This window comes from Beta vulgaris, chromosome 7, assembly GCF_026745355.1.
Source record: "Beta vulgaris subsp. vulgaris cultivar EL10 chromosome 7, EL10.2, whole genome shotgun sequence".
NCBI classification, from domain to species: domain Eukaryota; kingdom Viridiplantae; phylum Streptophyta; class Magnoliopsida; order Caryophyllales; family Amaranthaceae; genus Beta; species Beta vulgaris.
This window is the reverse complement of record NC_079208.1, coordinates 10,354,487-10,377,193: the sequence shown is the minus strand read 5'-3', so window position 1 is coordinate 10,377,193 and position 22,707 is coordinate 10,354,487. Positions and strand designations below refer to the sequence as shown.

At 38.2% G+C, this 22,707-nt stretch overlaps 1 protein-coding gene across 3 annotated transcripts; it reads right to left on the bottom strand.

The window, feature by feature from the left end:
* Positions 1-11,425: 11,425 nt before the first annotated feature.
* LOC104898660 (pentatricopeptide repeat-containing protein At4g33990) lies at positions 11,426-20,056 on the bottom strand. 3 transcript variants are annotated; one of them, XM_048634158.2, is made up of 5 exons: positions 19,790-20,056; positions 18,767-18,889; positions 18,423-18,519; positions 13,289-15,967; positions 11,426-12,281 (listed from the first exon to the last, which is right to left on the bottom strand). In XM_048634158.2, exons 3-4 carry the CDS (start codon positions 18,446-18,448, stop codon positions 13,531-13,533), a joined length of 2,463 nt encoding a protein of 820 aa, XP_048490115.1. In that variant the 5' UTR covers positions 18,449-18,519; positions 18,767-18,889; positions 19,790-20,056; the 3' UTR covers positions 11,426-12,281; positions 13,289-13,530. The 3 variants fall into 3 exon arrangements, with proteins under 3 accessions (XP_048490115.1, XP_010684067.1, XP_010684068.1); XM_010685765.4 differs by lacking the exon at positions 18,767-18,889; XM_010685766.4 differs by lacking the exon at positions 18,767-18,889 and having other exon boundaries at positions 11,426-12,220.
* Between the last annotated feature and the right edge of the window lie 2,651 nt (positions 20,057-22,707).

The following is a 22,707-nucleotide window of genomic DNA, read 5'->3' as shown; positions in this document are numbered from 1 at the left end:
TGAAGCCAAGAATTTCATAACCATAAAGCGATATTAAGAAAATGACATAGAAATTTCAAATACCGTATTAATAGTCTAAATAACATAGTATAAAATATAGCATAGAGTTAACTAACCATACAAACATAAAGTAAAAATGTTAATCCCTCTCTTCTTCTTCTATGAAGGTCTAAATGAACTAGGCGTTGACTCATTAAACTCCGCAATGGCATCAAGATAAGACGAAGTAGTGGTCGAACGTCGTCCATAGGTCCTCTAATAGATTGGAGGCGAAAGCAAAGGTGTTGTGGTAGATGTTCGGGCAGCGAGTGTAGAAGATGTAGAACTCGATGTATGGACAGTAGAAGTTGGCAAGATATGGTCATGTGACTCATGTCTGACTCGGCCAATAGCGTCAATACAGGGCCCCCTCGTATCCGCCGGCTCACCAATCATTGATGGTTCTAAAACCGCTAAGCCTACGTTACACGCAATAGTACCTAAAATTACTACAGGAAAAATATATAAAAGATCATTAGGCCATGCGGGCTCCCCATAATAATTATTCCCCATACCTTTTGCTAATTTAGCCCTTAATACAGGATCATTCAAGTAAGGTTTTTTTGTTATTAGGATAGGTGAATTTTTTTAGATTCGATTCATCCCCCAAAGGAACCGGATATGATAATTTTTCATCATCCGGCTCGAGCAAGAATCATTAGAACTAATTTCTTAAATCTTCCTTTCCGAAGTTGTAATTATCCATGGAAAGGAATTCCGCTCTTAAAAATAAATGCTCAACACCCAAGTAGGCTTACAAAATTGATCATGATCAAATGCTTTTTGGGTCGTCTCATACCTTGTGATTGGTGTTTATCTCCAAAATATTTCGCAATGTCCGCGCATAAATCTAGCGCCCCGTATCTATGGCAATGACTCAACAACCTCAAATATTATCCCCCACCTATGAGCAACATCAAATAAACTATGTGCCTGCATAAGAAAAAAGAGATGAACTATATAGTTTGAAAATTAAATAAAAGTATAAACTAAAAGTTATGTCACGTACTAAGACTATATTCTACAAACGTGGGCTGATAATGCGTAGAAGGCGGACGCCTCATGGGATCCATAATGCGCAACCTCGTGATGCAATGATACCATACCCTATACTCGTCCATGGCATGAGTACGATCCCTGAATGGAGTACCCTGAACAAGACGTGTCTCGCTCTTACTCCACTACACTATGTAAGGCTGATGTCTAAGCGAATAACTCTTGTTCTTCGACCGTCGATCTATGCCATAAAGCGTTGTGATCGTATCACAAGGTGTTGGAACCGTTTGTTCATATCTAAACTCCATAATGTCGAAACAAATAAGTGGAGCGAGTGTGCGCCATACATGTAGATCAGATCGGCAAATCTCAGGTAACAACTCCAGTCTCACGTCATTATACAAATACCAAATATCTATAAAAAAATTAAAAATATTAGGCATGTGAGAAAGGTGTATTACTAATGTACCAATTTATGAGATAATAGAGCCTATGTACTTGCTCGTCCGTGTGATGTCAAGTGCATCCCTATAGTAAGGAAGTCCGCCTGCTAAGTTGGATATGGTGAGGTGTACTCGAAGCCAACTGCAAAGAACTATACATAATATTCTTCACAAAAAAAGAAAATGAAAAACGTTAACAAATGTGAGATGGTGCTTGTTATACCTGACTGCTAAGGGGTCATCCTCCCTCTACATGATGGGAACCTAAAACAGGAATGCCATAATCACCCTTAAGATGTGGAGATGGGTCTCGTACCCTCAAGATCACAGACCTGTCGATGTGTATGTGCTATCATGCCCAATGTTGTAACAATATCACAGGTTCGCCCAATTCCCTGGCACCGTTGTTGGATGCTCGACATAGTGTCAATACAAGTATGCAAGCGTCGTACTACCCCAGCTAAAAGTCCATACTAAGTCCATATCAGCCAAGAGCGGGAGATAAATCACCTGGACTGCATCTCTACTCTTGTCAGCAAAAAGAATGGACCCCATTAGTACAAGAATGTAAGCCCATGCAATTCTTTACATAGTCTCTTCCTCATCCCCGATCGACAAGAAGACAAATGGTTGCCTAAGCCATGTCAACCTCAAAGACTAGAATTTATTACTATTTAAATGATGAAGTCCCTTTTTCTATGTATGTTTTATTTTTTTAATCTACAAGAACACAAATGAAAATTGGTATTTTTATATTTTATACAATATGTTATTTTAATGTAATTTTTATGTTCTTTTCAATACACCCTAGGTTCTATTTGTGAGCATATGTTATTTGTTTTAAAATTTTATGTTTTTTCCCCATAAAGTATGTTCTTTCTTTTTTCTTAAACTACTCATGATTTTTTTATGAATGGAGATTACACATGGTTTAAGATATGAAATTATGTGTTCCTTTTAGCTACCTTTGTTCTTTTGATATTAATCATATGTTACTATTCTAAGATATGTTTTATTTAAGCTATATTTGTTCTTTCATGAATAGAAAATTAGAAATGTTCATTGATTGAGTCATATGTTCCTTTTAACTAGAAATTATGTTCTTTTATAATTGTATCTTTTTTTCCGATTCGTGTCCTTTAATATAAATGAAGATTAGACATGTTCTATGATCTATACTTGTATATTCTATTTACCTAGAAAGTAAATCTTTGAATTTGATTTGTAAGTTTTTTTTATTATGACATATATTGTTAATGAATACTTATTAAGAATATAACTTATCTTTCATTATTCTTTTTTTGTCCACCATCAATGCAATATGGATCTTCAATAGAGGACAATTTTTAAAACATTGGTGTATAAAAAGATTGTTGAGAGTGCATTCTTCAACAATGGACTAAAAAAACAACTGCTAAAAAATGGTGGGTAAAGAAGTGGAGAGAGAAGACAAAAAAAAGGACAATCGAAAGTTGTTGGTATAAAAGAGACACAAGAAGGTCCAACTATCATCCATAAAGATAATACTGCTTGCATTTTCACGCTCCTCCTCAGATGTAGCATCTGATTCTTTATTCTTTGAGTTCATTTTGGGAGTTAATGGCGTTTTCGTCATTTGAAAATTGTTCTACTTTAGAAGAATCAGTTGCTTTATCATTACTTGTTTCCATTCTTCTAGACTATCGGTTTTGAATCATTGGCTTGGAGTGGTCTTCCACGCCTTTTTCGTATTGTAGATTCATTTACAAGTTTTTTTTTTGTTTTTTCACTTGGTATTTCAACCCATGCAGGAGCATTCACAACCGATATATATATATATATATATATATATATATATTATATATATATATATATATATATATATATTGTGTGTGTGTGTGTGTGTGTGTGTGTGTGTGTGTGTGTGTGTGTGTGTGTGTTTTATCACTCCTCTTGAATCAATGAATACATCTGGCAATTGATTAGCAATGTTTTGCAAATGTATGCTATTATGCTCTTCTTGCTCACACATATTTGATCTTTGATCAAGATATGATAATTTTTTGGCATTCCATGATATTTCATTCCAACATGGGCCTACTTTATCTCCCCCTAAGGTTGGAAAAATTGTCTCATCAAAGTGACAATCGGCAAACCAAGCGATGAAAAGGTCACTAATTGTCAGATCTAGATATCTTAGTACGTTGTGGTGATGTTATGGGAACGTAGACTGCACACCCAAATATTCGTAGGTGAGCAAGGCTTGATTTCTTTCCAACCTCTAACTGTAGTGGGGATAGATCATACATAGCGCTCGGCCTTAGTCGTAGTAAAGTTGCAACATGTAGTATAACATGTTCCCATGTAGAAGATGGGAGTTTTGATTTCATTAGCAATGGCCTTACGACTAATTGCAATCGCTTTATGAATGCTTCTGCTCGACCATTTTGTGTGTAAACATAAAATAGTCATTCAAATTGTGGGATGTGAATTCTCCGGCAGTATCAAGACGAATTTTCTTAATAGGATAGTCTGGAAATTGAGCCTTTAAACGCGTAATTTGCTCGAGCAGTTTTGCAAAAACAACACTCCGTGTTGATAGGAGACTAACGTGAGACCAACGTGCTAATGCGTCGATAAACACTAGAAAATATCTTAATGTCCACATGATGGGTGTATTAGCCCGTAAATATCTCCTTGGGTTCTTTCCAGGAATGCAAGATTTTCACCTTCAAGTTAATTTTTAGAAGGTCTTATGATCAATTTGCAGGGACTTGCAATTATACTCATTTGATTGTGGGCCCCATATATTTTCAAAGGATGCCAATTTGTGACTCTGACGATTTTTGTCATCATACTTGATCCTGGGTGACCCAAGCGATCATGCCACAACGTGAATAGTTTTTGGTTGTCTATCTTATGGTGAAACACCAAATTTGTTTCAACTGGACTGATATAAGTAAAAATATTGTCCTGAGGAGTATGCTGGCATCCTTTCAAGGATTATTTTCTTGCCACCGTCGTATTTAGTTAGGTACATGTACTTCTTTCCGTTTTCATGAATGGTTTTCATATGGTAACCATTTATACACAGCTCTTTGAGACTCGATAGATTTCTTTGAGTTTTTCCTGAATACAATGCGTTGTTTATAGTGACGTGTATTCCCTTTGTAACACTATACATGCCTTTCCTAAGCCCCTAACAATAGTTGCAGTGCCTACAATTTAAGGTCGCCTTTTCTTAGCTTGAGTTGAGTGAAGTATAACTTGTTACTCAGAATGCACAAGTGGAAAAAACATCAAATGTCACAACTAATTAAACTGATCCGGTTTTTCAGTTAAAGTCAATTGATCCGGTTGGACCTATGACCGTATCACTTTAGGTTATTGGTTGGCCCAATATCGCACTCTCATCCTCCCTTACCTGTCAACTGATCCGATGGGCTAATGTATGCAGTTGGGTTGGCTCAACTTATAAATCAACACCCCCTCTCAACTGCATCTCTCGTTCCCCTCTCCTCTCTCATTTTCAAACAGCGCCCTCGTCTCATCTCTCATGTCCTCTCCTCTCCCCCAATCTCTCATTTTCATCTCCTTCCTTCATATCTTATTCTCCTCCTCCCCTTCCTCGGTCACCGGTCTCTCTCATCTCCTCTCCTATTTTCGCTTAGTGTTATCAACTAAACACATTAGCGAAACGACCACCAACGATTAGTGTTTCGTCGTTCATCAGCGAAACAACCACCATTAGCGAAGACCAACAATAAACGACCACCATCAGCGAAACGACCACCATTAGTAAAGACAAGTGTAACTAAGCACATCGACGCCGACACTGGTTGGTCGGTGAAGCGTCCTAAGTTAGCGCCACACAAGAATTAGGTTCGTTTGAGTTTTTATGGGATTTACTTTTTTGATCTTGTTTTGGGTGTTTTTTTTTTCGTTTTTCGTTTTTTTTTATCAAAGTTTTTTCGTTTTATTTGGGATTTAGTTTTTGGATTTGGTTTTGGTTGTATGTTTTTTTTTCTTTCATTTTTCTAATTTTTCTTCTTTCTCGTATATATTGTGTAAGTGGTAAATTTCGTATATATATATATATATATATATATATATATATATATATATATAGAAAATTATTATTTTCATGTATTTGTATAATTTTCAGTATTAATATCAAAATGTTGTTTGTATGTATGTATCTATCTGTGTATCAAAATGTTATGTGTGTGTGTGCGTGCGCGTGCGCGTGTACGTGTGTGTGTGTACGTGTGTAATGTATTATTTTTGTATATATATGTGTTGTTATATATGTTAGTTAGAATTTGAGTAAATTCTTGTATTCCACAAAAACACATAAGACATGAAATGTAGTGCAGAGTTTGTTTCAGGTCGGGGAAAGGAGTAGTTTTAGTGACAAAGTTTGTTTCATTATGTCTCCCGTGACTCCTAGTTTAGGCCACGTATATATCCATAAGATATTTTGCTGTTAGTTATTCATTTACCCAATGTCGTTGAATACCCCATTTAAAACATTTCTCTTGTGGTCTTTGTTGGGAGTTTCTTTCTTTGCGTCCTCTATTTGGGCGCTAATTTTGGCATCCTCATCCTCTTCCTCTTCCTCTAGCACTTCCATTTCTTTCTCCATCACCCCTATTTTTGAACTGGCCATTTTGATTTGAGCTACCTCTTTGCTTATTCCAGCGCTTGCCACCTCTAGTGGCATTTTATTTCAATTGTTGGTACACTGGTACCTGCTGGCCTTTGACTATGACTTGAGAGCAAGATTTGGTTGTTTTGTTTAGCGACCAAAAGGATGGTAATTAAGTTGCAGAATTTTTGACAACGCCTTTCATAATATTGTTCTTGTTGAACAACATTGTTGCCGTGGATAGTGGAGAGGGTTTTCTCAATCATGGCTGGTTCAGACAGAGGTTCTCCACACAACTTTAGCTGTGAGGTGATGCGCAGTACTGCAGAGTTGTACTTGTGTAACGATGGAAAGTCTTATAACATGAGTACTCACTGTTCATGCCGAGCTATTGGAGCCATCATTCTTTGTAAATCAAATCAATCCTTTAGGTTCCCATAATTCTTTGGGATGTTCCACAAGGATGCATTCAGATTTGAGCTATTCATGTATATGGTATTTGAGATACACCAATGCTTTCGCTTGCTTTAAGTGGATAGGGGCACCACCTTTGACAATGGTTTGACCGAGGCTTAATGACTTTTGCATCCACCCTCCATTCTAGGTACCTCTGGCTTGAGGCTCCAAGAATCTCAAAGTCTTTGTTTGCATGTCTAGCCATTTCTGAGTTCATGTGATGTTCTAAAAGTATTAGTAGAAAATTTATGCACAAATATATAAAGTTCGAAAAAGATCATATTGGGATGCAATCCATAGTGGTTCGAAAATCCTTAACCGTTCAAGAGGTTAGGGTTTCGAAATATTATAACAACATGAAAAATTAATAATAAATGTATATAAAAAGGTAGCATAATTTTTTCAAGATTATGACAACATTTGATTAGTATATGAGAATCATGTCTAATAAAATCATATAATTAAGCATTATAAATTGAGTTTTACGAGATGCAGAAACATAATTACAAGAATTCCTACTAAAACTGTTACAAGTATCATTACCCAGTAAAACATGACCTTGAACTGTTTGAAAGAATCTAGAAGATCTGGTGTGCCGTTTTGAGGGCGTTGGTTTTCGGTATGTACATGGTGGGCGAAAAATAATGAAGATGAAATTGTGAAATTTTATGAGAGAAAAAATTTTATGGGGTATTAGTGAGTGAGGAAGGCGGATGAGAAAAATGGGAAGGGTTAAAATCCCTTTTCATAGTGGTTAAAAACATCATACATATTTAACAGATAAAAGATATACTAGTATGTAACACGTAAAATTACAATATCCATACAGGACAACATGATCATATGTAGTATAATACTTGTCGAGCAGCAGGTTATAGCGTAGTTGTGTTGGCATCACCTCCGATCTCAGAGATTTTGGGATCGAGTCTTACTCATTGCAAGTAGGAATCCCCAATTTCCCCTACTTGCAAGGGATTTCATCATATATATATATATATATATATAGAAGTAAGTTCATATGAGAATGCATACTTACATGAGAAATGAGAATGCATTTTACACGATACAACTCTTATGAATAAGTGATGTAACTCTAATGAAAAAGTGATGTAACTCAAAAAAAAATATTAGAAAAAAAAATATTAATTATTTTTTCGGGTTCAAAATATTTTAGAGGGTATAATTCTAATGAACAAGTGTTGTAACTTCAAGAAACAATTAATAACCTTTAGCACAAGTGGTAAGTACACAATATATACAAATATATTAAAGGAAAAATTGATTTTATCAGTCCCAACTATGGGCGCCCTGATAAAAACAGTCCCAACTTCAATTTATTATTGTTCAGTCCCAACTTTTGGGGGTATTTTACAATAATGGTCCAGGTTAACCAGTAACCGGTTTAAGAGGTTACCTCCCCTTCCCCCTCCCTTGCCACCTCCACTCCCCTCCCCTCCCTGCTCTAACCCCCCCTTCCCACCTCCCCTTCCCCCTCCCTTGCCACCTCCCCTGCTCTAACCCCCTCTCTCCCTAACCCACCACCCCCAACAACCCCATAGCCCCAACACCCAGCCCCCCTCCCCCTCCGCCAGTCGCACCGCCCCCTCCCCTTCCCCGCTAGTCGCGCAACCCCCTCCCCTTCCCCGTCACTCGCGCAACCCCCCTCTCCTCCCCGTCCCTTCGCGCACAGTCCTTGTCGGCTCTTCTTAGTCGTCGGTCTTCATCTCCTCTCACTCAGCCCTCGTCGAGTCGTCGCCTCCTCTCGGTGTTCGCCTCGTCGCTTCGCCGCCTCGTCACCGTTGCAACAACGTTTGCGGGGGAAGGGGAGGGGAGGGGGTTGTCGGCGGTTGCAGAAGAAGGGGAGGGGGTGTTACGGCAGTTGCAGGGAAGGGGAGGGGGCTGCGGAGGGTGGGGAAAGGGGGAGGGGTGCGGCAGTTGCTGGGGAGGGACTGCGGGGGTGGGGAGGGTGGTGGTTGCGGGGAGGGAGCTGGTGGTGTTGGTGGTTTCGGGGAGGGGGCTGGGTAGCAGTGGAGGGGTTGGTGGCAGGGGAGAAGAGGAGAGAGGGAGCAGTGAAGAGAGGAGGGAGGAAAGAGGAAGAAGAAGAGTTACCTGCTACAGCAGGTTAGAAACCTGCTGGGACCATTATTGTAAAATACCCCCAAAAGTTGGGACTGAACAATAATAAATTGAAGTTGGGACTATTTTTATCAGGGCGCCCATAGTTGGGACTGATAAAATCAATTTTTCCTATATTAAAAGGCGTGGGTGACAATATATATACGCCACGTGACACCTCTATTACTCCACTAGAATTGTCCAATATGTACATAAGTCATGTCAATTAACAAAAGTAAAATTAGCTTACAACAAGATTTGAACCCGTGACCTCTTACTATTATACATAACGCAAGCACCATCGCAACCAATTTTTAATCATGCTTTAAGAATCTACATTATTATATTTGTACCTTTTAATTGTTGAGTTTTCCTTAATATATTTTAGTGGGAATGGAAAAAAAAACATATCAAATTCGGAAACGTAATACCAACCCGGGACAACACCCGGGCCCAAATACTAGTTTATGAACTAAAAGGTGTAAGGGTCAAAACTCTTTAAGAGCAAAATTGAACTGTCTTGTTCTAATATAGAGAGATTTAAACAAGATTGGAGAGTATGATATTGAAGTTGTGTGTTTATTTTCTCTCGCGAAATGTGGTATATATAATGTATGGTGAATAACTTACACGGTGATACATCATATAACTGCAATTATGTAGTAAAATGTCTAAATTTGGACAACAAATACGTCATTTTATTCGTTCACTGTTTATATAAAATATTACAACAAAAATAATGATTCTGACGTTTTATCATTTCCATAATTTGTTAGATTTGATATGTTTTAAGATTTAATGCGTCATTCTCCGTATTTGTTCTCTTGTTAGTGGATCGATGCTCTAGCCATGTATTTTTATCTTTTATTTGTTGTTTCACACCAGATGCATATACAATATACATCACTGTGTACCTGGATCCATGTTCCATGCTTTGTCCAAAAGTGACATGAAACTGCATATATGCGTGCTGACACTGAGATTATGTGAGCAATGATATTCTCATATCGGGTATGGGCCAATACCATGGTATTCATGTAATTTTTATGACAAAAGTAATATTAAAAAATTATTAATTTTTTGTTTTTCATATTTTTTTTTGAGGGGCTTGTTAGTTGAAATCTTATATCATATCCTAACAATATCTTATCATATCAGTTAGCTATTAAATCATATTTGAGTTACATCTAATCATATCAAGTAAATGGTATGGGAACAGTTTCCCCACACCAGATATAGGAGTATACTTTTTCGAGATTATGTTGTGATAAAATGCCAATGCTAAATGTGTTATTTCCATGTCAGAGGAAAGAATGAACAATACGCTAAACACTTCCTTACACATTGTCACATTGATGCAAACAATTTATGGTAAATGAGGACTCCAATAGTACTGAGTTTTGCTAAATTACGCCCTAAATTTTCCTAGTAATGCTCTAAATACGGTATTTTTATATCGTATTTATATATTTGCATTTCTTTTCTCTATCCTCCCCTTGACTGAGCTCGAGATACTTGGGTAACAAACTTAGCCACACCACCACCACCACCACCATCTTCTTCTCCAATTTATTTGCTATCGCCTCGGTAAATCTGAGCTCGAGATACTGGGGTGTAAGTTTCAAAATGTTAGCTTCGGCTTCTTTCGTTAATCTGGAAAAGCAAACATCAATATTAGTATGAAATCGCATAAGAGTTTCCACCTATAAACCTTCTATGGGCTTCTGAAAGTAGAGATTCACCTGTAATGGTAGGCATCAGCCATACTATTACCCCAAGCTACATTCATCTCATTATCAATTTGCTGTTGCATTCTCGCACTCTCCTTTTCCATCAGCTTCTGCTCCATGATGATCTTGCTTACAAATGAATTCTTTGCCTCAGACACACCACCACCACCGAATACCGATGTACCCCCGACACACTACCACCACCCCCTTCTTTGATTCTTTGTTTTCTTTATTTACTGTGAATTTTTTTTTTTTAAAAAAAAGGGGAGGCGTCCACCATGGACGCCCCACCGCTGACCACATGGTGAGGCGCCTGCCATGGACGCCTCCCCCTTTTTTTAAAAAAAATTCAGAAAAGAAGGAAGGTGTCTACCGTGGACACCCCACCGCCGATGTAGGCGTCTACCGTGGACGCCCCACCACCAGTAGAGACGTCCATGGCAGGCGCCTCACCATGTGGTGGAGCGCCTGGCATGGACGCCTCCACCGGTGGTGGGGCGTCTACGGTAGACGCCTCCTTTTTTAAAAAAAAAAATTCTTTTCACTGTCAATGAAGAAACAGAGAAGAGGAGGGTGGGGTTATGGTGTCGGTGGTGCAGTGGCAGTGTGTCAGTGGTGATGCGGCAGTGTTGCAGCAGGGCGTTATATTGGTGCCCAATGATGATGTGGGAGAAGAGGGGAGAAAAGTGAAGGTAGAAGGGTGAAAATCCGAGAATAAAAAAATACGTATATTATACGTATTTAGGGTGTTACTAGGAAATTCTAGGGCGTCGTTTAGCAATTGATGTACCTATTATCATTACAATTACTATTGGAGTCCTCATTTACCATAAATTGTTTGCATCACTTCCCCCCTTACTTCCCCGTCCCCGCTTCCTAGGTTTTTTCTAATATGTTCGATAAACCTATACATTTACTTCGAAATTTCATGGAAATACATTTAGCATCAACCGCAAAACATAGTATCAAGCCAGATTTGAGGTCAAAGCATATAGTCTAATAGAAATAAAGGACGTCAGTTTCTTAGACTAAAAAAATGTAATATAAGATAATTACTCAGGGCAATAGCCCAGATCCAAAAACTAGTACACAATATATGTTGTCGAACATACAACCACAAAATGTTATGTAAAAAATCGTTCATAACAGTCATAAATTAGGATGTGGTGGTACTGGACACTCCTAAGGAGCCATCTGGAACAAAACGATGCCTTCATCAAGCTTTTCTCGAAACTCAAGGCTGAAGGTTTTCCATACATGAAGCATCAATAGCTAAAAGCAGAAACGAAACTAATACTTCTACGGCCCGTTTGATAGTTGGTCATAAATGGTGGTAATGGAAATGAATATGTGTGTAAATTTATGAAAAATATCATTGTCCATTCCTATGGTAATGCTAATTTATCCTAAAGTGTCCACTTTCCTTCTTGAATTTTCATTCCCATCCAATACCACCTTGTAGGTGGTAATGAGTGGTAATGAAAATTGTTTCCCCTTGAAGACAAAAACACAAGTTTAGGGGTGAAATTGCTTGCCCATATAGACAAAAAATGTCTCCCCATGGAGCTTTTAAGGGTGCTTTCCTAATAAAATTACACTAAAAATTCATTCCCATTACCACAATTTATTAACGATTACCAAACGGGCCGCTAAAGCTACTATGTATCATTGGAGCCAAAACTGCAAGAGCCAGAAACGATATTGGAATTGGAACTGCACCATGAGCCAGAAGCAATATTGGAGCCGAAACTTTAACAAGGGCCAGAAGCAATATTGGAGCCGCACTTCAACAAGAGCCCGAAACGATACTGGAGCTGGAACAGCAATAAGATCCAAAATGAATATTGGAGCCGGAATTGCAACAAGAGCCATAGACTGTATGTAACGCATTCAAAGATCAATTTGCAGTAAAAAGTGGATCTCCAACTCAAGCAGCGAAAAATTTAAATAACACAAAAAATCTATAAAGAACTCAGATAATTCTAGTAAAATTGGAGCTTCAGTTACATCACCACAGATTCTTTCAGATAATTATAGTAAGATTGGAGCTTCAGTTAAACCACCACAGATTCTTTTAATTTGGAAAAACTATATCAAATAATAATTCAGAAGAGCAATGTCCCCCCCCCCCCTTAAGTTCTAACCACTAATAGGTGATAACAAGCAAGCAATATAGCATCTCTCAGCTTGGTGGCGTATTTTTGTAACCTCTTAGTGGAACCACTATTCTATTCTGAGTCTCAAAAAAATATTTTAACTTCAAGTGGAGCTCAAATTAGTAAGGGAAATAATAACATTGATGAATCAAACAGATAAATCAAAAAATTTCTGGAAAATTACCTTGACTGAATATTTTTTATGACCAATTAGATATATTCAAGGCCAACATTTTGTCGGAGATTTCGGTGACCAATGTGAGAAATCACTCTCCACTGAAAATTCCGAATTCTGGAGGCGAGAGGAAGGAGGAGAGAATAGATATCAAGGTTTTGGAGCAGGGGGGAGGATCGAATTTGGTGCTGAGCAAGAAAGCCATTTAGCTCTCAATGAAAAGCTTGTGGCGTTTTCTTTAAGATAGTTTCCACGTGCTGGGATTTTACTTTAAAACACAGCAAATAAACTATATGCTCCTGTAACCTGTTCACCCTAAAACTGAAGCAGAGGGTGCTGATATTCTACAAAAAAAAAAGCTCTACTGTTTTGCTTCGGACCATTTAAACCCAAGGAAATTAACATTTTTCTACTAGACCCATAGTAAACGATGAATGTCGACTATCAGGCACAAGTTAAGGATATGATGCACTAAAATAACACTCATCTGAGAATTGCAACTTTCATGGTATCAAAAACACAACAAAATATTATTTAGATAGACAAATTACCATGAAAGTGGATATATATGACAATCAGCAGCAAGATCATGCAACTCTTTTTGCAAAACTTCAATATCTTCTCTGATAAAAGTGCCAACAATTGGATGCCATTAAATTTGAACCATCAGAAGCCCTTGATTTGTTAACTGTTCCAGAGAAGACTTTCAACTTTCAAATTATCAGGTGATTGCGAGATATCTTCCACCAGGATGGGCTGTAGATATTGACATTAACAAGTATGTTCTTCAGATTCACCAATAATCCCCACAAGAACAAACGCCATCCTTGAATTGATGGAAACGGTTTGAATCTCTTACAATAATTTCCCTCTCAGTGATCTTGGAAACAAACTTGGTCCAATTGTGGCAATCTCCACAAACCCTCAAATTTTTGAAAATTCTTATTGCACTTTTTGATGGGTTACTAATCAGTGCAAATGCAATAGCCAATCTTTCACTGTGACTGGAAAGAATATGCTCCTTCTCATCCTCCTCCACATCTTGTAGCACAAAACTAAAGTCTGGAATGTAACCAAGCCTCTTTACTTCATCAGTTAGAGTGCACAGTTCATGGTTGATTTGATCATACTTGGGATGAGACTTATTACCAGTGCAAAAAACATCAATTTTGTTGCCCACTTCGACAGAACTCCAACCTGGAGTCTTCTTCAATCCTCTGTCCGAGGCCAATGATCTCATCTCATTAACCCCTTCCCATCTCCCCGCATTAGCATAAATATTTGACATCAATACATAGTATCCTACATTATCTGAATCAATGGAAAACAACTTATCAGAAGCAAATTTAGCCAATTCAACGTTTTTATGTGTTCGACAAGCAGCAAGAAGAGCACCCCAAACAGAAGAATCTGGCTGCACAGTCATATCTTTTATGAAATTATACGCCTTCTCTAGCAATCCAGCTCTGCCCAGCAAATCTACCATGCAACCATAGTGCCTCATATTAGGCTTAATCCCATATAATTCCTGCATTATGTGGAAGCACCATTCACCTTTATTGACGAGTCCTGAATGGCTGCAAGCAGACAGCAACGAAAGGAAAGTTACATGATCGGGATCCACACCTTCCTGCAGCATTTCTTCAAAGATCTTAAAACATATCTCCCCATGCCCGTGGATCCCATGGCAAGATATAATGGCATTCCATGGCACAGAGCTCGTCCTTGGAACTTCATTGAATAAGGACAATGCAATGTCTAATCTACCACATTTCCCATACATGTCAATAAGACAAGTACCAACATATGTATCCAAGTGAAGAGACATCTTAATAACACGACCATGAATTTTACAGCCTTGTTGCAAAGCCCCTAGATGAGAATAAGCTGGTAGCACGCTCACCCAGGTGCCTTGGTTGGGAGTCACTTCTGTGCAGGCTTCCAGCTCAGAGAATGTTTCTGTAGCTTCATCTGCAAGGCCATTTTGAGAATAGCCCGTGATTAAAGTGTTCCACGAAATGATATCCTTTCTAGGCATCTCTCGGAAAACCTTTTGTGCAAAATCTAAGTTCCCTAGTTTCGCATACATGTCCAGAACAGCATTCCCCATAATAATATTGCTCATATACGCCTTCTTTATTATGAACCCGTGAAGCAATCTGCCATTTTTAAAATCCCCAAGGTGAGCAACACATGCAGCAAGACTCACTAGCGTCAATGTGTCAGGCTGGAGTCCTTGACACTGCATCTCTTTGAAAAATCTAATAGCTAATATAGCATTTGCATTTTGCTCATATGCCGAAATGATAGAGTTCCATGAAACGATGTCTTTAACCAACATCTTATCAAAAACCTCCTGAGCATGCTGCAGATAACCAAATTTAGCATACATATTGATCAGAGCATTGGAAACAAACACCTCATGCTCCAGACCATGCTTTATGGCATATAAATGGATCATAATACCACTTAAGAAATCGCCAACAAAAGCACAAACAGGAAGAATACTAGCAACAGTCACAGGGTCTAGATGTATGCCCTTATATCTCATTTCATTAACAAAGTCCAGTGCTTTTTCCAGTTTGTCATTCAGACAGAATCCAGAAATCATGGCGTTCCAGGAAGCTGAATCCCTGAATGGCATATTATAAAAAAGGTTTTGAGCATCAACCACAAAACCAAATCTAGAATACATATGAATCAAGGAAGCAGACACAAAAACATCCCACATGAAACCAACTTTAAGAACCCTGCAGTGAATTTTCTTTCCATCCATTAGCTTCTGACAAGCTTTCAAAACGGGAGGGAAGGTGTAATTATCAGGTGGAACCTCAGCTGATGATATGAGCTCATTGAAGCAATTTAAAGCTCCACTATAACAGCGACTGCGTACATATGCAGCTATCATTGAATTCCAAGTGTAAGCATCTTTTGATGGGATATGACCAAAAGTTCTACGCGCAAAAGCCAAGTCCCCATGATAAGCATATAGATTAATGAGCCTAGTGCTAACATAGATACTTTGAGCTGTTCTGGAGACAACAAGAAGGGCGTGGACTCTCTTAACAGCATGTGCACTGAAGCAGAACCTAAAAAGATGTTCAATGTCCGCCCGTTCATCCTTATGCTTAAATCCATTTAAAGAAGCCTCCAAATGATTTGAACTTGTTGATATTGACAGGCAACAGCGCCAAACCCTTAGCCAAGTTCTAGTCTGACATGGTGCTGATCTGCATTAAGACTAACCAGGACTCAGCTCAACAAGAGAGAGATCACAAATCTCAAATCAGAAATTAACAGATGTGCCTAACATGTCATACAATATAATAAGAGAAATTATCTACAGTAAGCATCATAATTTGACATATTCCAGCAAACTGACAGAACAACTTATGCCAGCATTACAGAAATTGCCTACATTTCTTGGGTTGTAGAATTCCCAAATATCAGAAATCTTCAACCAAAACTTAATTCTTCATTCACAGAATAACTTTCACCAGGAGGGGTTAATGTAATGTCAATTTTTTTACACAAAAGCGCTAACAGAAGCTGCATGGGTCTGTTTGATCTTATGTTGGGAATATTTGCTCTTTGATTGCTGAATTGAGGAAGATTTAGTTACATGTGCTTTAGCACATTACTATTAGATTTTAACAATCTACCCCATATACCATGTCCCAGTAGCCACATCTCAGAACAAGTCTCCATAGTCCCAAATTTTTGAAATTCCCACACCAGACACTGGGATACATAATTATGTCCGATACCGTTAGCTGAGTCTAGGTAACACAGGCCGCCAGAATTGCCACTTCTATCACCTCACATGCTGCATCCATTACCTCACCATCCTAAAGTTCACCCATAGGCATAGGACACCTAACACCATGTAACAAAGATGTTATATATTGGATTTTTTAAGGAAGCAATTGAAGTGACAACTTAAGAAAATAGGGATAAGTATAGTAGGTTGTGATATTGATGCTATAAAATCAGCAACTCTCTCAATTTTCTTGTTTTACAATAATACATTGACTTAGGAGTTAGGACTCTTCAAGACAAGGACAAGATGTTAAGAAAGGTAGAGAAGAAGGCTTTATTCTTAATTTGTCTCAAATCGAGCTCGAGCTCGAGCGAGCCGAGTTCCCCACCGAGCCGAGCTTCACTTATCGAGCTCGTCGAGCTCATGAGCCGAGCCCAGAACAGTTCGGGCGCGACTCGTGCGATAAGCACCCCTACCCGTTAAGCAGGGGTATGATTAAGATTAAACCAAAGGTTTATTTGTGAAATGAGGGCGTATGATTAAATTTGGCGCATCAATTATGTGTTAGGCACACAACCTTGCGACACACGTTTTGTTGGTCGATTTTGAAATAGATATGATTAAACCAAAGGTAAATCTGTGAAATGAGAGGTTAATTTGTGAAATGAGAAGTCAATTCGTGAAATGAGACCTAAAATTGAGAAAGACCCTTGCCAGAAGGATGAAATGATATGGAGTACTTATGAAGAAAGGATTGTTTTAATTTGTGGAATTGTGATGAATTTGGATTTATGACATAGACTAGGATTAAATTGTGTTTTAAGATGAGATGGCTTTGTGATTTAGGATGAGATGAATTTGTGATGTAGGGAGATAGTATAAGCTTATGATAACGGGATAAAGGGTATATTTGTGAGAAGGATGAAGAAGATTATAGTATAAGAACAATTTTTATGATGTGATATGAGATGCATTTTGCGGTGATAAGGATAAGATTTTGATTTTCTTTTTTGGTGGAGATTAGAACGGACTTTATGGAGGTTAGGATTGATTTCATGGAGGTAATGGTTAAGATAGTTTTTTGTGGACATAGAGGATAGGAATTTGACTAGAGATTTTCACAAATTGAGGACAATATTTTTTTTTTTTTGGGTAAAAGATGCAGAATAAATTTTCGAAAATGATGGAAGGTTTTTTGAAAAAGATGGAAATTTTGAGGATAAGTTTGTCCGGAGGATGTAAATATCCGACTCTCCCCCAAAAAGATAACAAAGAAAAGGAAGATGACCATAAATTATCATGACCGTTCAAAAAAGTGAGACACAATGATGATAGGACTCAAAAAGAAAAACAAACGATAAATTATTATTTTTCAAAATTAGGTGAGACCTAGGAACGATCATGAAGCTAAATTAATACAAACGGAAAATACGGAATTGGCCATTACAACAACCAAATTGACAATAGCATGAGATAAATAGGCTGCACACCACGCAAAGCCTACACGTCTAGGTGTGTCTGGTGCACTGCTCCCGACACGCAATTTGGCAATCTGGGTGTGCTTATGGTGAGTTCTACCGTTTTCAATACGTGATGAAGGACTAAGGATGGCAATCCAGTCTGGATCCGACCCTAGTCACCCATACTTGTCAATTTGGGTCGCGTAGTGTGCCAATATGTTTCTTCTGTTCCCATTTTAATTTACTCCATGAACTAGTGTGAGAGTCTATCTGAACTCATGAAACTTAAATTTTTCAATGGAGCTCACATAGAGAGAACACATTTCAATCTACTAGTCACCCATACAGTCAACTTCCATCTTCGTTTCCAAATATCACGCAATTTTCTTATAGATTATATACGAGGGGGGAGCATTGTCCACAGAGTAAAAGTAATTTCAGGCCTTTAAGAAAGGTAGACTAAACCTGTTGAACACCAAAAGTTGAATCATCCAATTGTCATCAAAAGTCTCACAAATTCAGAGCTCAACACGAACATGCACCGATGCTCATCTCAGCCACCCTGATGTAAGAAAAAGCCAGGTTTGTCACTCAATATAAGGGGAACTGAACATTAAGGGACAGAGGATAATCTCTTAAGCATAAAGGCCAAATCATAACTGTAAATAATTCATAGTTTCTATTATTAAGCAACTAAAAAGAATTAGAAAAATTGAAAAGATTGAAACCCACATGATATGATTCAATTTTAAGGGGAAGATTTATATGATTGTAAAGGGTAAAAGCAAAAGAAAAGGGAAATACACAACCTATCTTGCGTGTGTGAGAAATTGACATTTCATCCAATGCAGTCCATAAACTCTCATCATCTCTCAACTACTCAAAGTCCAAGGTTGCCAAAATCGTCTCCATTTACGAAATTGCGAAAAACCCTAATTTGTAAGACATGCAAAAAATGCGAAAATTATGATAAATTGCAAATTGAAAACTCACTTGGAATTGAACGAATGAAGTTGAATTGCGCTAGGCAATAACTATTTTGAGCAAGAACCAACAGTAGAGCTTCAGATTGCAGAGAGAGAAGAAGAGTTTGAGTTTGAGAGAAAGAACTCAAGACAAGAGCAGGAAGGTGGAAAAGGGTTTAACAGAGGGGGCGTTTGGTTCGTGCAGGGGTAAGGGAAAGGAATCAAGAAAGGGATATAAAGGAGAAAGGAAAGGAATGACCCTAAATTCCCCTCCTTGTTTGGTTCTAAGCCTGAAAGGGAATGGTATAGTCCCTAATTACCTTTGTGACTGTTTGGTTTGATAAAGAAAGGGAATCGGCCTATTTTGTTTGGTTTGAACTTATTGAACCACTTTTATATAATCAACCTAATTTTACAATCAAATTTGTTTTCAATATCACTTCATTTTGTCAAATGTTCAAAATACCAATCTTTCCAATCATAAATGGAGTTGCATTTCTAATCTATTGCACATGGAATACAGCAAATCACATAATTATAGCAGAGAAACAATTGATCAACATAAATAACGAAATTCAATAAAATTAAATGGGGAAAAATGTTGAACTGCATGTGTAGTTACAAAAAATGAAATTCATTACAGTGGTGAAGAAGAGGACATAAGAGGAGGTTACACGACAAAATTCATAACACAAAACGCAATTCTAAAGAATAACAGAATGCCTTAACGAAATATGAAAAAAAAAAAAAAAAATTTAAAAGTAGTGAAAAATGCAAAAGTATAGTAGATATAGACATAAAATGTACAAAGGTTGAAGAAGAATATAGAACGAAATTCAGAAAAAGAAGTGGAGAGGTCGGGGTCACCTTGTTGTGGTCGAGGTCGCCGGTGGTCAGGGTCGGGGTCTCCGGTGGTCGGGTCGTGGTCAGTGTCGGCGGTGGTGGACTCAGGCAAGTTGGCGGGGTCGTGGTCGTGATTTGGGGATTGTAAAGGAGAGCTGGGTTTTCCTTATAGAGGAGAGAGAGAGAGCTGGGTTGTAAACAGGGGTAAGGGTTTCCAAAAACCCTGGGGTTTGGGTAATCAAATTAGAGGAGCTTGAGGGTTACCTAATAAGAAAAAAGGATTTTTTGGTTAAAACACCCTTACGTTTGGTGATTTTTAAAACAATCCCCCTTTTGTTTTTTTTTTTAAAATGAACCACCAAACGTTTTATAAAAATTTTGGTTGCACCCCAAAACCTAACTTCCGTCAAATTAAGACGTTTGTGGGGCCCTTTTTCCATTTTCCCTCCAAAATGTTTCGTGCAATGACATTTGTATCCTCGGGTAATAAAACCCTTCAACTAACCTCTTCATCTCTCTCATTCAATTCCTTCATTCCTCTGATTTCATCTCTCTTCCTTGGTTCAGTCAAATATTCATCTTCTCTCTCTTGTCATCATCTAATCCTTTTCATCTTCTCTTTCAGTCTCTCTCATCTAGCACACACTCTCTCTCTCGTCAGCATGGAGACTGGTACAATGACAGAAAAGGGGAAACTTTTACTGACGGTAAAACAAGAGCATGGTGCCCAAAATAGGTAATTCACTGTGCTTTGGGTGAAATTACCTTTATTTTCAAGCAAAAAAGATTTTTTATTGACTGGTTTTTTTGGATTACTGTAATGGTGCTTAGAAGCCCTAATTTTTTATTGCTGTTTATGCTAAAAAATGGTTCTTTGAAATTTGCTTGTTATTGTAACCCAAGTGTAATTTGTACTGTCATTTGGTTAAAAATTTAACAATTGTGTCATTATTGAACTCACTTGACTTAAGTACTTGAACCCCCATTTTGTAATTGCTGATTTGTTGTTGCTCAAATATTCTAGGTGTAATCCTACTCATCTGTTGCTGGTTGTGCATTTGGGTGGTAAATTTAGACTGGTTGCTGGTAAATCTGTTTATGTGGGGGGTCAAATTTGTATGAGGGAAGTGTGAGCTCTAAGAGTTGAACATGGCAACAATAAGAGATTATGTCATGCAATCACAGAAAAAACTGAATTAACAAGTGGTGAAATTTCAGTTTGTGGTATAAGAATCCTAGAATGGAAATGACAAATGGCAGGAAAAAAATTGAGAGTGAAAGTGATTTTTGAAGAGTTTTACCAAAGTAGGGACATTCATGAAAAACTAGTGTTGTATGTGATTGATGAACCTAAACCTCAAATAGTTGTGCCATCATTTAGGACCAAGTTTGTGTCTTTCTCACCACCAAAGCCCATGTCTTATACAGCCCAAATGTTCCTGAAGTCCTGCTCACAGCCCATACCCACACATCAATTGTTGCCTGGTAGCTCATCACAACCCATCCCCAAACCCAGATTCATGCCTGGTAGCTCATCACAACCCTTGCCAAACCCCCAAACCCTCCTTCCAATTAGGAGAAGCCCACGTTTTAAATGATCCAGAAGTTTTGTTCTTAGGGACCTCTCAGTCACTACCTCCCTCATCAAACACTATCCCTAATACTAAACCTTCCACGTGATATCTCCACAAAAACACTATAAAACATCACCAGTTCAGAAAGAGATCCACACCTAGGGTGAAACAGGAAGCTAGGAAGAAGAAAAGAAAAGATAAAGGGGGAAAAGGGAAAGGAAGGTAAGTGAAGAAAAAGAAGGGAAAAGGAAAGAGAAAGAGAAGGAAGGTATCAAGGAGGGAAGAAGAGGAAGAAGGCAATCAAGAGGCTGTTTCATGATGAAGAAGATTGGAGTGGGGATGGTGAAAATAGCTCTGGATCTGAGCTGAGTGATACAGATAAGTACTTTGATGAAGGTGAGGAAGATAGGAGTGAAAATGTTGTGAATGAGATATTTTCCAGCTCTGCAGTAAATGGGGAGGAGTTGTTGAGGCAAGCTGAAGGTTTGTTTAAACAACAAGGAGAGGGTAAGAAGAAGGGAAGCTGGGCAGAAGAGCAGTATGTGTTTGATACTATTGAGGAGGTTGAGTATGACTCAGATGAACTAAGGAGCTTGGATGGATCAGATGAAGAGGTTGACACCTACCCAACCTTCAACATTGAGAAAGATTTAAAAGGGCAGGTAAATCTTGACCTATGGCTTGAAGTTTAATAGCATATATGATTTAAGAAAGGCATTGCAACATCATAGCATTCAGAATAGGTATGACTACTACTTTATGCATAATGAGAGTGGTAGATTAACTGTGCAGTGTAGATATAAGTGCATCTGTCCTTGGAATACAAAGAAAGGAAAGTTTAGAAAGTGTAGTTGTACTAAGGAGGAACTTAAGTGTAGATTCAAGGTTCATGATGTGCAACTCAAAATGTCACAGACTTTTCAGATTAGGACAATTAGGTTAGAGCATGAATGTGGGTTTTACCATTCAACTAGTAAGGTGACCTCTGCATATTTAGCTGAAAAGTACCTAGATGAGTGGAAATCAGACCCTGATTGGAAGTTAACCAAGTTCATTGACAGAGTTTACAGAGACTTAGGAATCAGAATTAAATACTATAAAGCATGGTTTGCTAGGGCTAGGGCAAAGAATATTCTGTATGGGGATGCTACAGAACAGTATGCAAAAGTGTATGAGTATGCCTTTGCACTGCTATCAAGTACAACCCTGGTTCCTCAGCCCTTGTTTCTGTTGAAAATTCTCAAAGTCCACCAATCCATTTCCAAAGGTTTTATGTATGTCTTGATGCTTGCAAACTGGTTATAAGCAAGGGTGCAGACCCCTCATAGGAGTTGATGGATGTCACCTTAAAGGGCTTACCCAGGAATG